Genomic DNA, 15985 nt, shown 5'->3' with positions numbered 1-15985 from the left:
CGTATTACCTGTCATTGTATTTGTAAACTTGGGTGAATTTTCCAAACGAGGTGATTATTATTATTTTTTTACGACTCATTTATGCGAGGTTAGTCCCAATAAATTTGAAAAAAGTGATCTTTTTTTTTATTCATCAATTAAATAAATTTAAATACGATCACGATCTATATATATATATATTCAAAGTAGAGTTTCAAGAAATAATTAGTTACCCACGTTTATGTTATGTGAATGAGACTTCTAGAGGAGTGACAGGACACACCATGACCCTATCTCCACATGGGTAACTTATCTTTCAACTTTATTGTCGTTTTCTAGTTAACTAGTTAATGTTGCATTCCAACAAAAATTCTATCTTTTAAAATGCTACAAGGATTTGAACATTCGATACTCATATTATTTTTTTTTGCGCTTTGTGTTACATTTATGGAGTTCATATTCTCTTTTTAATACGATAGAAGTACCACACTTTGTGTTACACTTATGGAGTCCATATTCTCTTTTTAATACGATAGAAATACTACAGTATTATTCATACATTACATCCCTTAAACTTATCAAAACTAAACACCAATAGATTAAGTGTGCCTATATTTTTTAGGACAGGTGGTTAAATTAATATTATTAAATTATAATAATCAATTTGATACCACGTCGAAAAAGACAATGGTTTATTTAGTCTTCTAAAACTACAATAGGTAAATGAGTTTGGAGCTCAAAATCCATATTAACTTGTTTGACACTTGGCCTCATATTTTATATCTAAGAAATTTAATTTAATTGTATAAAATGATAAGATAATTATATTTTATAATTATGTGATCATATTTAATTTGGAATAAATGAATTTCACAAAAGTTCATTTTAAAACTTTCATATTTGGAATGTAAAGCAAATTTGGATGGAATTGAATTTTATTAAAATAGGTCTAATTTACAAAATAATTCTATAAATTTAAATAAATAAATAAATTTGTTCACAAGAATATATAGCCCTTAGCAATCTAGTTTATATTAAGGGATATTTTAGAAAATATAACGTAATATAGAATTTAATTAAATTCTATTTTTGAAAATATATCATACCAAATATAAAATATATTATATCAAATATAAAAATTCATTTACAAATATAAAATATTCTAGCTGTAGCCTGGGGTGGGGGGGCGCTGTGTATAAAGCTGCAAGATTGAAAGGGAGTGGACCAGAAACCCGACATTAATTTAGTCTCTCCACCCTACTTAGATTTTGTTGCAGATACCCAATTCCTATCCTCCAGTGATGCCGCTTTCCATCTCCTTCTCTTTCTCTTAAATCTCAATCTCTCTCTCTCTCTCCCTCTCCCATCTCGACAATCATGGATTCCTTGACTTTATTCTCTCTCTATTTTCTTCTTCCTCTCATCCTAATCCTCCTCTTCTTCCTCCGCTCCACCCACCGGAGCCGCCGCCTACCGCCGGGGTCCCTCGGCCTGCCCTTCGTCGGCGAGACCCTGCAGCTCATCTCTGCCTACAAGTCGGAGAACCCGGAGCCTTTCATCGACGAGCGGGTCGGGCGGTTCGGGCCCATCTTCACGACGCACGTGTTCGGCGAGCCGACGGTGTTCTCGGCCGACCCGGATACGAACCGGTTCATCCTCCAGAACGAGGGGCGGCTCTTCGAGTCGAGCTATCCCGGGTCCATCTCCAACCTGCTGGGCCGCCACTCGCTGCTGCTCATGAGGGGCAGCCTCCACAAGCGAATGCACTCTCTCACCTTGAGCTTCGCGAATTCGTCCATTCTCCAAGACCATTTGCTGCTCGACATCGATCGGCTCGTCCGGCTCAATCTCGACTGCTGGACCGGACTCGTATTCCTCATGGACGAGGCCAAGAAGGTACAGTTAATTGATTCTGTTGGGTTTTAACCGACTGGCCGGCCGGCCGGTCGCGCGGACGTTGGTCGATCCGATCCCGGCCTGGCGGCAGGGCGCACTTTGGCATTGCTAAATTGGGCCGGTTGATCAATGTTAGCGCCGAAAGCAAGCGTCTAATCAAAAGCCACACGTGTGGCTTATTAGTGTGGTTATATATGCGTTTTAATTATATATATAATTATATATATATATATGATGATATGATGATGCAGCTTTTTATTGGGCAGGAATCTTCTGTCATAATATGCAACAACTGTTATGTGTTGATAATTTAGTTTAGTATAATAATTTGCTGTTTGCTTTGCTTTGCTGGCTGGCTGCCTGCCTGCTTTTGTTTAGTTTGTTCTGAATATAATTAATTAAGTAATTTAACGGTGGTGTGTTATGAATAAAATGAGAATGTGCAGATAACGTTTGAGTTGACAGTGAAGCAGCTGATGAGCTTCGATCCGTGCGAGTGGACAGAGAGCCTAAGGAAGGAATACATGCTGGTGATTGAAGGCTTCTTCACCATCCCTTTCCGCCTCTTCTCCACCACCTACCGCCGGGCTATCGAGGCCAGGAGGAAGGTGGCGGAGGCGCTGGGTCGGGTGGTCAGGGAGAGGAGGAGGAGGAGATCCAGAGGAGGAGGAGGAGGAGGAGGAGGAGAAGGAGGGGATCAGAGGAAGAATGACATGCTGGGGGCTCTCTTGGACGAGGAGGGCGGCGGAGCAGGTGGCTTCTCCGACGAGGAGATTGTGGACTTCATGCTGGCTCTGCTGGTCGCCGGCTACGAAACCACCTCCACCATCATGACTCTGGCCGTCAAGTTCCTAACCGAGACCCCTCTCGCTCTCGCCCAGCTCAAGGTGTCTCCCTATCTCCCATCTCTATCGCTATTTCTATTAATTAAATAATAATAATATATTTTTTTTGGGGGGGGGGGCGGGGGGTGGGTTTAATTAATTTTTATTGCGAGTGAGTCTATAGTAGCATTAAGGAAGACCTTATTATATAACCTAGTAAAATAAGAAATAAGATTCACTAATAATTAGGCTAAAACCTTTTTGCCAAACAAACACAAACCCATATATATATATAATACCATACCCATACATACTATAAGAAGGAGCGACCCCAATTGAGACTGGAGAGTCTCGTAATTATTCTTTTGGGAGGGAGACTATAGAGCTGAGCTGAGCTGAGCCAGAGGACCCTACAACCCCCACCATGACCACCCCCCAGGGATTCTTCCTTCCATCCTTCCCTGCCCTGCCTATTACTCTTCTTTCTTATCCAAATTCTTAACCAACCAAATATTATTATTTTTCTATATTTATATATATATATATATATTTACTCTTTTCTTTTCTTTTCTTTTCTTTTTCCGATGGTGGGGCCAAATTGATGATATGCATATAGTCCATCTAGGCGGAAGCTTGAAATGACCCCATGTATCGATCAATCTATCTTTAAATTTAGTTTCAACAATTAGAAGGATTATTATAAATTGTGTAAGCTCATTGAAATTGAACATTTATTTTTCTTTAGTTGGATTATTATTATTATCAATTTAATGACATCATTATTTTAAATATAATTATAATATTATCGGTTTCTGGTAATTGCGGTTGAAAGGACGAAAATACCCTTGGGGGTATGCTATGAATTGAAGTTAAATTTCCTAGGGAAAAGTGAGGGAGGGGTGTTGGGAAATGGAATGAAATTGAAAGGGTATTTTGAGAAAAAAAAAAAAAAGGGAGGGGCGGGGGGGAATGGTGGTGGTCAAAGGTCAAAGTAGCGGCAGCAGCCACACGACCGGAAGAGACTTGGGGGGTGGGGCCAGTGGGCTTTTTATTATTATATTATATATTTTTAAGAAAAATGAAGAGAGGAGAAGAGAAGAAAAGTTTAAAAAAAAAAAAAAAAGGAAAAATGAAAAGGAAGCGGACAAAATCATTCGGATTGGGACCGCACGTATTATTATTATTATGCCATTCTTTGGCAGAGCTCCCACTCCCTCCCTGCCGCTCTCCCCCATCCTCCAGTGTCTGTCAGGCAAGGCCCCACCACCTCCATTGATGACCCAGTTACCCTTCCCCTTCACATGCTCCTTCAGGGGCATTTTGGTCCAATTTCTCGGGCCTTCTGCCGTTTGAGAATCGTGTGGTGCTGATTTCTAGGGTGGCCGTCGTCCGGCGTAAGTGACGTGAAATGACTCTTTTGTCCCTTTTGCCTTAGGAGAACCAGGGGGGTTTTGTACATAATATTTATTTGAGTCTCTCTCTCTCTCTCTCTCTCTATACATATAATAGGGGGGGGGGGGGGGGGGGGGGGTTAGACAAAATGATTGAAAGATATTTAATTATCTCTTGCTAATATGTATATGTATATATATATAAATGTATGTGATTTGGCATTGGCAGGAAGAGCAGGACGAGATTAGGGCGAGGAAGGGTGAATCTGAGGCTCTGGAATGGAACGATTACAAGTCCATGCCCTTCACTCAATGTGTACGTAAGCAAGCAAATATCATTATTATCATTATCATATCCATAATTAACTACTTTACTCTACTCTTATAAATAATTCCCTGCATGCATGCATGCACGCAGGTTGTTAATGAAACCTTAAGAGTAGCCAACATAATTAGTGGGGTGTTCAGACGAGCAATGACGGATATTGATGTGAAAGGTGAGCTTAATATATCATTAATTAATTCCCTGATGAAAATAAATGTTGAAATATTCCAAATTATATATATATTTATATATATATTGCATTGCATGTATGGGTTGGGTTGAATGGGAATGGAATTTTACAATTTTGATTATTTATGTTTGTATGTATGTATGGGGTATAATTAATTAATTAAGCAGGTTATAGAATCCCGAAAGGATATAAGGTTTTTGCTTCACTGAGGGCAGTGCATATGGATGAGGATCACTTCAAGGATGCTCGCTCTTTCAATCCCTGGAGATGGCAGGTACTCTCTCTCTCTCTCTCTCTCTCTCTCTCTCTCTGCCCCTCTTTTCTTCGTTCATTCATTCGTCACTTGACGTCGTCGTCTTCGTCATGTCGTCTTCCTGACCTTAATTGCTGCAGGGTGGGGATTCGTCGGCAGCTACCAACTCAGTGAACTTATTCACACCGTTCGGAGGGGGGCCGAGGCGGTGCCCTGGTGCTGAGCTAGCCAGGGCTGAACTCTCTGTTTTTCTTCACCATCTCGTCACTCGATTCAGGTACACTCATCAGTAATATTGTATTGTATGCGTTGGGTGGGTTTGATATGCTAGTTAGATAGTTTAGTAAATCTGTTAATATTGATTAATTAATATTCAATCTCTCATTCATTTATTATTATTATTATTATTATTATTTTGATTAATGCAGTTGGGTGGCAGCTGAAGATGACAAGCTGGTGTTCTTTCCAACCACAAGGACACAGAAGCGGTTTCCGATCATCGTGCAGCGACGGAATCATGGGGCTGCACCGCCGCCTGCCCCTACCTTCCCCTTGTAAATTCAGACTAGTAGTAATTAAGAAGGTAGCAGCAAGCTAGCTAGCTAGGGAGCCAAAATTTAATTAAGGAGAAAATAAATATTATTATTATTATTATTACCATAATAATAATAATAATAATAATAATATATTGTAGGAGGGAGATCAGACATATATATATATATAGTCTTTAATTAAAATGATAATGCAATAAAATTAATGGGTATATACAGCATATAATATATATATATATGTAGTAATACAAATTAAGTGTGTAAATTGGTTCTGGTTAGATTCCAATTTCAATTGATCATGGAATTATTTAAGTTATAGCAAAGCCTACCTTCGCACGTCTTCCTCTTTTGTCTTGAGTGAATCCATCGTCCTCCTCCTCCTTCACCTCTCTCTCTCTCTCTCAAGAAGTGAATAAAATAGGGGGAGGTTAAGAATTCAAACTGTAAAAATGAAGGTTACAAAAGAGTTGTACGTACGTACGGGCTTGAATTGGACTCCATTGCGACATGGGATGACGTGAGAGAGAGAAGATAATCAAGAATATGAATAATAAATGCAACGTCGCGAAACAATTATATTGTACGAAAATGAAATACGTTTTCGATAAAAAATAGAAATATAAAAACGAATATATTTTTAAAAAAATAAACATAAATAAAACTTAAAATAGGAATAAGAAACGTTTCGAAAAAAAAAAAATGATTTCTATAAAGTATTTCCTTACAACATATTGGTCAAACATACAAAAGAAGTCAACGAGGACATTGAAGGCTCAATTACTTGTCCATTAAAACCACCACATCAACCATTGCAGCGAGTGAAGCAAAAAGCATAATGGGCATCATCATTCAAAAGGAGGTGGTTACTAGAAAAAGGAGGATACGGATGGATATATTCTTGGACGCCCCATGTATATATGTTCCACTTCCACATAAAAGAACAAGCCTTTTAGCTGTAACTCTTCTTGCATTTGTTTGCTCTAAACTTGTAATTTAAAGCTTGTGGGACTGGGGCTGTCTAATTAACAAAAAGGAGACGTGCACGCATCTTCCTTCCAACCAACAAAGAAAGAAAGAAACCCGAAAGCCCGAAGTGAAGTTCTTATCATCATCAACTGCTGCTTTCTCCCCGGCTTCTCAGCGCGGATTCGACAAGTTTAACTTTCTTCGTGTTCTCACTGTTCACCAGTGAAAGTTTGGCAATTGAAGATTTGAGGTCAGAGATTTGGTCATCTTGGGCTTGGGCATGGGCGTGGCCATAATTCTTCCTCCTGCCTCCTGCCGCCGCCGTTGATACTCGCCTCTGTCGGTTTGACGGCAAGTTGCCCTCTGTGGAATGAATGTACCTTTTCAACCTTGCACTTAGAGATTCAATGGAAGAATGCAAAGCATCCAACTCGACCCCTCTAAATCTATCTGTAATACAATTCAAATGAATGGAATATGTCAGGTCCTGTTTGTCAGAGTGTAATGTAGAACATGCCACAACAAATGAGGTACAACTAACTAACTGCACAAGTAAATTCTAACTTCCAAAAATGCTCAGCACTGTGATTCTCAATCCATGCATCAGACGGAACTGAATAGACACTTAAATGTTGTGAAGCTAATGGGATGAAAGAAATCCAAAAAGCAGCCCCAAAGCCAAAGAGCAAACTAGGAATAGCTTGAATAGTAGAACACACCCAATTCATAGGGGCAATAAGACCATTGACAAAGAATCAGCCACAAAGTTCATGGAGAGAGAGAGATCAGTATTCTCAAATAGCAAACTATATCTCTACCAAAATTGTTTTAAAACAAATAATGAAATCATCTAGCTGACAATCATATCATACTTAGAGAAGTAAGCTATAAATTACAGTGTGCAAAATGAATTACTTACCTAATTCTGACTTGAATTCTTTCTCTGCCTTTGACAATGGTTTCTTCTGCACCCCTGGTAGATTCCTCAACCTTTGCAAGCGTTCTTCAAGAAGTGTATGCATTTCAGTTGCACGACTAATGCGGTCCTCTATTTTTTCTTGTCTCTCCTCAACTTTCAATAGCTTTTGCTGTGATTCAACTAATCGACCATGCTGGTCATCAATAATCTTCTTCAAGTGAGGTCCGTGATGCTTGAGTTCAAAGTAAACCTAGAAAACCAGAAGAAAGTTTTTACGCAATTTATACACCTCACATCAATATTTGGAATACATGCATAGACAAGTCATAATCAGGAACAATACATGAGCAGACACCCTAATCAGGAAGAATATTTTCCCAATCAGCTTTCACTAGATATCAATGTAAGCCTATAGCAGCAAATGAGATATTCACAATTTAAGAATCCAATAATGGGGCCAGAATATATAGCATTGTTAGGTCGAAATCACGCATAAAATTGATCTTCAAAATTAGCCTTTATTTAGCTCAAGATTCATGACAATTTATGTCCAACTGACATAGTGTTGACCTCAGAAGAAAAAAGGGATAGGGCAGGGGGACAGTCTCCTTATACTACTCGAGTCAAATTAAAGGAATTTTGCAATGATCCAAGATTCAAATATCATGCATTAGATTTTGCATTGCAATGAGGAAGCATTTCATGGTGAGCCTTGTAGCAATGATAAGGTTGCTCCTTTCCAACTGAATAATCAAGATTTCATGTAGTGGAAACAATTTCTCGGCAAACAAGGATAAGACTGCGTACAAAAACAGCCCTAATGAGGAAGCATTTCTTCTGCAGTTGTATATATGAATATGTTCTTCCAGCATATATGAGATGAAAACCCAAATCAGTTAAGACATTCTCCAGTAGAGAGAACATTGTCGATATAAATAAGAAATTTGCTGCATAAGAGTCTTGTTACCTTGTGGGCATACTCCACGTAATTTTCATGAAAAAGCTTGAAGTACTGATGAAGAGTTGATCGACCTTCAATGGTATCAGCAGTAACAGAGCGTAGATTTGGTGAGGAAGGAGGAAGAAGAACCACCTTAGGGCCACTAAGGAGCTCTTTGCTTATGATAGCTGGAGTATCTAGATCTCTTGATTTGTCAATGACTGGGGATTTGTTCTCCGTGTCAACACAAATGGGAAGTAATAGTTCCCATGCTTTCATCTCAAGCACAATGCATTCTTGAGAGGAGGTCAGCCCCACAATCCATGAATATCCAAATGAATCTGACAAAGCCAAAAAACCAAGAAGAGGACATGAAGGTGGTTCTCCCTGGCATGTACTAAGAACAGGACGCACAGAGGGGGTTCTCATGTTCTCATCCTTTCCACTTGCCTGACTTGTAAAAGGGAGAAAATGTAACACTATAGAATCTACTCCACCATCATGAAGGGTATATATTCTTTCTGGGAGAAGGGGATCTGCAAACATTGAAATAAGAGAACTACCATCTTTCTTGCTTGGCAGAGCTAAATCCACCACTGCCAACCTCAACAAAGGAGGTGGGTTTCCTGACCAAACAGAATGATCAGGTGGCTGGTCAAGCTTAACAATTGAGTGGTAACCTGGTATTGATTCACATATCATTGCAATACCAATAATGTGGTCATGAGAATCAACACAAACACGAGGCGGGCTACCATCAACCCAGACTGGCTGTATTTCATCAGCTAAAGCATCTATCTGCAGTTGCCCACCACTCCAGGCTGTCACCAGAATTGAATCCTTACTGACTGCATTATAGAGTAAGCTGACAGCCCGCCCTTCACACTCTGGAGCCCAAGATTCAGAATCTACTTCCCCACCATGACATACTTTAGAAAGAGGACCCTGAAAAATCATGAAAGAAAAAGTTCATGAATGCCTTAGATATATTGCAATTTGTAACTAAAAATTTGGAGTAATTTTACCTACAAGCAAAGTACATTGAAAAATAAACTTACTGGAAGTTTAATGAATGGAGTAACTTCCATGAATATCATTGAATTATAGTATGCAAATATATACAGAATTTTTCCTAAGAAAACTCCTAGTATTTAGGACTACATTACACTCCTGATTTTTAGGTATAAATTTACAACAACATACTTTAGATTAAGATCAATTTTAAACCAGGATTTCCTTGTCTGATTTTAAGGAATATCCTTATCCTTTCAGCTGAATATCTCCTTTATCCTTATCTTTAATATCTTCTCTTCTTATCCTTTCAGTCATAGCTTAAATTTTCTCCTTTATCTTCTCCAAACAAACCTTCAATGGAAAGTACATGTGACAAACACATGAAAATGAGAGGAGGAAATAAAGGAGAATAAACACAGAAGAGAAAAATTAATAATCTCAATGTATATATTTTGATGCACGCAATCACTATATTCAATAATTGCAAATTGATAACATTCTTAGACCTCGCCAAACTAGGAATAATATAAAACTAATAAACAAAAACATAAAATTTCTAATCCTCCAATGCTCCTAAATAACTAAAATACTAAAATAATTAGAACTCTTCATCTTCACTATTCTCTCTCTCCTCCAAAGAGTAAATCATATACAAAAAATACAAATTATCTAGGATACAAACAATAGATCTTTTCTTCACAGATGACCATAGTATTGATGTCTTGGCAACGAACAGGGTTCTGTCCCCAACAACAAGCCTGTTAGGTAATGTTGTTGCCTATTTGATATCAAAAAACTAGATAATATACACTAAGATAGTGTTTGTTAACTAAAACATGGGCTGAAAAAAGTGGGATATAGAAAGCATTCCAGATACCAGGCATTCAAGCCTGTTAGGTAATGTTGTTGCCTATTTCCATGTGCATTCAACCCAAGTCCTACCCAGCCTTGATACCAGGCATCAACAATATCATTCAGATAAGATGAAGTTAGATTGATTTTCTGGAATTCTGGTATATTATAAACTGAAAGAACTTTTGGTATATCTTTATCCACCACCTAGGGTTTTTTCCATCAAACAAAGAAATTTCTAATTTTGGCATAGGGACATTGTTGTGAACATATGGAGTACTAGAGAAATTATTCTCCAATCTCCTATCAACCACCCAATCTATCAAATTATCTTTCACACATATGTTTTCAATCTCTAACACAGGCATTCTAGATGGTCTAGGGTTAGGACCACTATCTTCCAGAATTGGATCAGCATTCTCCTTCGGCGGAAAATCCACTGGCAAGCTGATTTGCGGAATTCTGGAAAACATCTGCAGGAAGCCATCGAGTCTTTTAACCAATCCATCCATTGAAGCATCCAACTTGTTCTCCAATGATTGAATGCCTTGGTGATGCTTACTTGATCCTACTTCCAAGGCTTGCATTTGGGTTTGCAAATTATTCACCAAGGAATTAACTTGGTTAACCTACGCCTCCAATTGTTTCATTCTAGTTCCATCAGCCATCTCCAATCGATCCAAGCTATCTAATTAGCAGTCCAAGAATTGACTACTCTAATACTAATTGTCAAGATCCTAGGTTTCGAATCTAGGGTTTCCAAAATAGAAATGAGAAGGAAGAATGGAAGAAAGAAACAGAGAGAGAACATAGAGAAAGTGGAGAGAAAACAGAGATAAAATAGGGAGAGAACAGAGAGAAATAAGAAACTGAATTCAATTCTTGATTGATTCTCCAAACAGGTTAATTAGCTTTATATATAGCTAACCAGTAACCAATCAACAATTACAAACCAGGTTACAACCTATAATTGATCCTTTGCAGAAATAATCTGCTACAACTGATATACAAAATACAATTCTATAACCTATTTAACCTACAAGCTTGACAGAAGACTCCTCCATTGATCCTCAATAGGGCCCAGTCTGATGATAACTAAACAACGATAACACTATCAAGCCTTAATCCCACTAGGTAGGGTCAGTTATATGAATTCTAGCTCACCAATCATCTCCATATATGGCCATATCTACTGTAAGACTCATACTAAGTTTCCTACCAAATTTTTATTGGTCTTCCCCCATCTCTTTTGCTAAAGACTTATTCATATTCCATTCCATTCAATTCCTCACAAGAGCCTCCATTGGCCTTCTTCTCATATGACCAATCTATATTAATCAATTCTCGCCTCTTCTTTTCAATAGGAGTCCCTCCAACCTTATTACAAATCACCTCATTTTCTTGTATGGTCACACATCAATTGTAACATCCTCATCTCCTTGACACTCATATTTTGCGCATGTTGGTACTTTATTATCCAACATTTTGTGTTGTACAGCAAAGCCAATCTTATAGCCATCCTAATTTGTTTATTGTTTAGCTTTAACAAAATTTTACCATTTCATAAAATGCTGAACACACTTTTCTATTTCAACCATCCTACCTTAATTTTATGGGTAACATTGTCATTAATCTCTCCATCCTTGTGGGTGATTGATTCAAGATATTTGAACTGATTTTTTCTTGGAATAACTTGATTTTAAAGTCTCAGCATAACATCATCCACACATATTTGTCATGAACCTAATGTTCATAACGGGCTGAAATTGGCATTCGGAGGGATCCGAGAGGCTTAGGATTAAGAACAGAAAGTTTAGAGGGATATTTGGACAGAAATTGGGGAAGGATGTAGAGAGAAATGAGGGAGAGAAGTAGAGAGAAAATGAGAGGGAGAATTGTAGAGAGAGAATAAGATTTTCTTTAATCAATTCAAGCATGTTCATCTCCTCTTACAATGGGCCTTTTTATAGGCATAGCTAGCTCCTTAACTAATTTTTAACAGCACCCATGTGCTCATAACAAACAAACAAATATCTCCTAACAAACTAATATAAGCCTATTACAATATTACCCATTTATTATATCCCTATCACAATATTACCCTTCTAATTCTCCTAAGGACATAATATTTTACTAAATTTACATTTTATATATTCAGTTGTCAATTAGCCCAATTAAGAACTTTTAGATTTATAGTGTTCCTCTATACTCAAGTGTAGCATTCATGCCTTCTTTTGTTTCATCTCCATGAATGTCATCTACAAATAAAATATGTTAACACCAAATTTAGATCCTTCTCTAGGGACTGCTTTCTCATAAGTTTTTCCTAAATTTATTAAACCCATATCTAGATCCTTTCATCTATCTCTATATCTTTCGATCAGGCACATTAGTAAGTATATAGCCTCTACTATTGACCTACTAAGTATGAAAACTAAACTAGTTTTCAAACACCTTAGTTTCTTTTCTTAACCTTTTCTCAGTCACTCTCCCCCCAAGTTTATAGCGTGACTCATTAGCTTGATTCTTCTGTAATTTCTTTAACTTTGAATATCTCCTTTGTTCTTACAAATTGGCACTAGAGTTGTTCTCCATTCATCAAGCATCCTCTCTATTTAAGGATCAGATTAAATAATTTATTTAACCACAAAATTCATTTTTCTCCCATGTTTCTATTAGGATATCATCTAGTCAGCTACTTTACCATTCTTTATCCCTTTTATGGGTTGCTTCACCTCTTTTAGACAAATACGTCTATTGAACATGTAATCCTTGTCGTTGTTAGAATCAATAAGATCTCACAATGTATTATTTGTTTGTCCATGTTAATTGAATAACTTTGAGAAATACCCATTCCATCTCTCATTTATTGCTCCTTTATTTACCAATACGTTTTGGTTTTTATCTTTTTACACTTTCCTTGGCTCTAATCTCTTCTTTTTATCCTTGCTTTGGCTAACTTTATACCTCTTTCTCTGTTTTTGAATTAAGTTGGTTGTACAATTTTTCATAAAGCATTTGACTTTGCTTCATTGGCAGCCCTCTTTGCCCCTTTTTAGACTAAAATACACACTTCCAATTTCCTCATTAGAGTTAGTATGCCAAGTGTTAAGAGTAGGTTTTCATGGTTTTGATTTTTTCTTGGGCCTCCTTCACCTCCATGACTCATTTTGGTTAGGAGTTTTTTTCTTTTGATTCTCCAAAAACAATTTATTTTGTGCTTCAAATTGCAAGTAGCCATCTCCTTCCACATTAGATTTGTCTCACCTTCCAAAATCTACTCTCTTTTGTCACACATTTTACTTGAAAATAAGTTGTTTTACACCTTTCAAATCCCACCCTTTGATTCTCAAAATTTGTTTCTTATCATCATTTCTTCTCCACTTTTTGGTATGGAAGACAAAAATAAATCTATATCATCATTGTTTCTCCAGGTATAACTTAAGTATCCATACAAGACAACTAATCTTTTTGCCTTGTAAGAACAAAATCTATTTAGGTATGAGCCACTTTTATATGTGATCTGTAGAAAAGGAGAAAGGGAAGCGGTATTCCCACACGTTTTATTGATACGAATCAGAAATATTTATACAAGTAGTTTTCTAAGAATTCTCCTAAGATTTAGGACTAGATTACATCCCTATTATCTAGATTACAACACTAAAAGATAAATCTAAGAAATAATACAAGATAATACAAAGCAAGAAATAAATAAAACAAAATAAATAGGAAGATGATAATGCATGATTATCTTGGAATCTTCAAGGCCCAGCCCGGTCCTATTTTTATTTCTTAAACACTCCCCCTCAAGCTAGGGAGTGGATATCAGTCATCCCCAACTTGCTCACTAAGGCTTCAAACTGAGTGCTATGGAGACCTTTGGTGAGGACATCTGACACTTGTTGATTAGATGGAACATAGGTCATTTGTAGAGTACCTGAGTCCAACTTTTCTTTCAAGAAACGCCTGTCAATCTCTATATGCTTAGTCTTGTCATGTTGAACAGGATTATAAGTTATGATGATAGCTTGTTGATTATCTCCCAACAATTCGATTGGCTTTGTCATTGGAATCTTCAAGTCTTCTAGGATAATCCGAAGCCATAATAGTTCACACACACCCAAGGCCATGGCTTGAAATTCAGCTTCTGCACTTGATCTAGCAACCACCCCTTGCTTCTCACTCCTCTAAGAAACCAAATTTCTTCTTAGGAATATGCAATATCCAATTGTCGATCTCCTGTCCAAAAGAGAGCCCCCATAATTAGCATCGGTATACCCTTGGATCCTTAGGTCTCCCCCTGAAGTGAATAGAATCCCTTTGCCTAGAGTAGCTTTAAGATAACTCAGAATCTTTCTCACAGCATGCATGTGTTTTTCAGTAGGGCTATGCATAAATTGACTTACTAGGCTGACTACAAAGGATATGTCAAGCCGAGTATGTGAAAGATATATCAATCTCCCTACCAGGCGTTAAAATCTTCCTTTATTCTTTGTTGCTTCCAGTATTAACCCCCAATTTTATATTTGGATCAACTGGAATTTTGACCCTTTTCCTCCTAGCAATCATGTTTCAGAAAGTAGATCAAGTACATATTTTCTTTGGGATAAGAAGATACCTTCCTTTGAGTGTGCTACTTCAATGCCCAATAAATACCTTAATGGACCAAGGTCTTTTATTTCAAATTCTCAGGCTAGATTTCCTTAAGACATCCTTGTTCATGTAAATCATTCCCTGTTACTACTATATCATCCACATATACCAGTAGTGTTGTCACCTTATTTCCTGTGTGTTTGATGAATAAAGCATGGTCCCCTTGACTCTGGTGATACCCCATAGATAACATGGCCTTTGAGAATCTACCAAACCATGCACATGGGGATTGCTTGAGGCCATACAAGGCTTTCTTGAGTTTGAACACGTGGTTGGTTCCTGTTTGCTCTTGCTTGAATCCGGGTGGCATATCCATGAAGATTCTTCTTCTAAGTCATCATCATAGTTCTAAAAGGTGCGAGACGCAAAGGGTCCTGGAGCCTGAGGTGCACGAGGCGAGGCGCGCCTTTGTGAAGCGAGGCGCACCTTTTAGAAAAAAAACTCAAAATCTTGTAAAACTATAAAAAAATATCAAATTATCAATAATAACACACGCATATCATTAATAATTCATTATCTTCAAATTCTAAACTAACATCATCAAAGTTGATTCATTCATCATGCAAATTCTAAACTAGAAACATCATCAAAGTTCAAACTTAAAGTCTCAAACTCAAACAAGTACCAATCATCATGCAAAGTTCTAAACAAACATATAAACACTACAAGTCCACAATCAATAAAGAAGTTTTAATCAATCATCATCAAGGAGATCATCAACATCAAGGTCAATATCTTTATCATCCCCTTCAATCAAGAAAATGTTTTCATTTTGAAAAATGCTTTTTTTCTAAGTCTGGAAGATTAACACATTACAAGGAGACATATAAGAAAATGTTTTCATTTTGAAAAACTATCTCCCGGTATTTTGATAACTAATATTCATTGTTATTAAAATTATTTTAAATGAATTTTTCAAGAAATAGTAGGTATGTATTTTGGGGGTAGTAAAATCGCCAAATCTGAGTTTGTACTAAAATCAAAATTCTATTTTCTTATTCTTATAGATTTTGATTTTTTAGATATTTTTATTGAATCCAAATGGGGGGTACTTTCTTATTTACATTTATGTATTAAAGTAAATAGAAGGTAAAATATAAATAAAAGAAAATGTGGACATTTACTTAAACTAAAAAAATGTAAATATATTGTAATATATACATGTTAAAACTGAGAAGAGGGGAGGAATTGGGCTACCTAGATTTTAATTAAAACCTAGGTTTCATACCTAG

The 15985-nt window shown here is 37.1% G+C and overlaps 2 protein-coding genes across 3 annotated transcripts in view; one reads left to right on the top strand and one right to left on the bottom strand.

Moving 5' to 3' along the window:
• The first annotated feature begins 1195 nt into the window (after window positions 1-1195).
• On the top strand, window positions 1196-5623 carry LOC127806181 (cytochrome P450 90A1). Of its 2 annotated transcripts, none has more exons than XM_052343298.1 (7): window positions 1196-1875; window positions 2322-2762; window positions 4320-4406; window positions 4509-4587; window positions 4773-4879; window positions 4999-5135; window positions 5298-5623. In XM_052343298.1, the coding sequence occupies exons 1-7, from the start codon at window positions 1357-1359 to the stop codon at window positions 5299-5301; spliced, it is 1374 nt and encodes a 457-aa protein (XP_052199258.1). In that variant the 5' UTR covers window positions 1196-1356; the 3' UTR covers window positions 5302-5623. The 2 variants fall into 2 exon arrangements, with proteins under 2 accessions (XP_052199258.1, XP_052199257.1); XM_052343297.1 differs by having other exon boundaries at window positions 1197-1875; window positions 5287-5623.
• Window positions 5624-6112: 489 nt separating this feature from the next.
• Window positions 6113-15985, bottom strand: part of LOC127806180 (nuclear pore complex protein NUP88) — a 46615-nt gene continuing 36742 nt past the window's right edge. The window contains exons 7-9 of the mRNA XM_052343295.1: window positions 8262-9179; window positions 7295-7544; window positions 6113-6825 (exon numbers count right to left, since the gene is read on the bottom strand). Of these exons, the coding sequence (XP_052199255.1) occupies window positions 6521-6825; window positions 7295-7544; window positions 8262-9179 (1473 nt within the window). The 3' untranslated portion in view covers window positions 6113-6520. The remainder of the gene's footprint in view (window positions 6826-7294; window positions 7545-8261; window positions 9180-15985) is intronic.

The sequence above is a fragment of the Diospyros lotus genome, chromosome 7 (genome assembly GCF_014633365.1).
Source record: "Diospyros lotus cultivar Yz01 chromosome 7, ASM1463336v1, whole genome shotgun sequence".
NCBI lineage: Eukaryota > Viridiplantae > Streptophyta > Magnoliopsida > Ericales > Ebenaceae > Diospyros > Diospyros lotus.
This window is presented reverse-complemented; position numbering and strand designations above follow the sequence as displayed.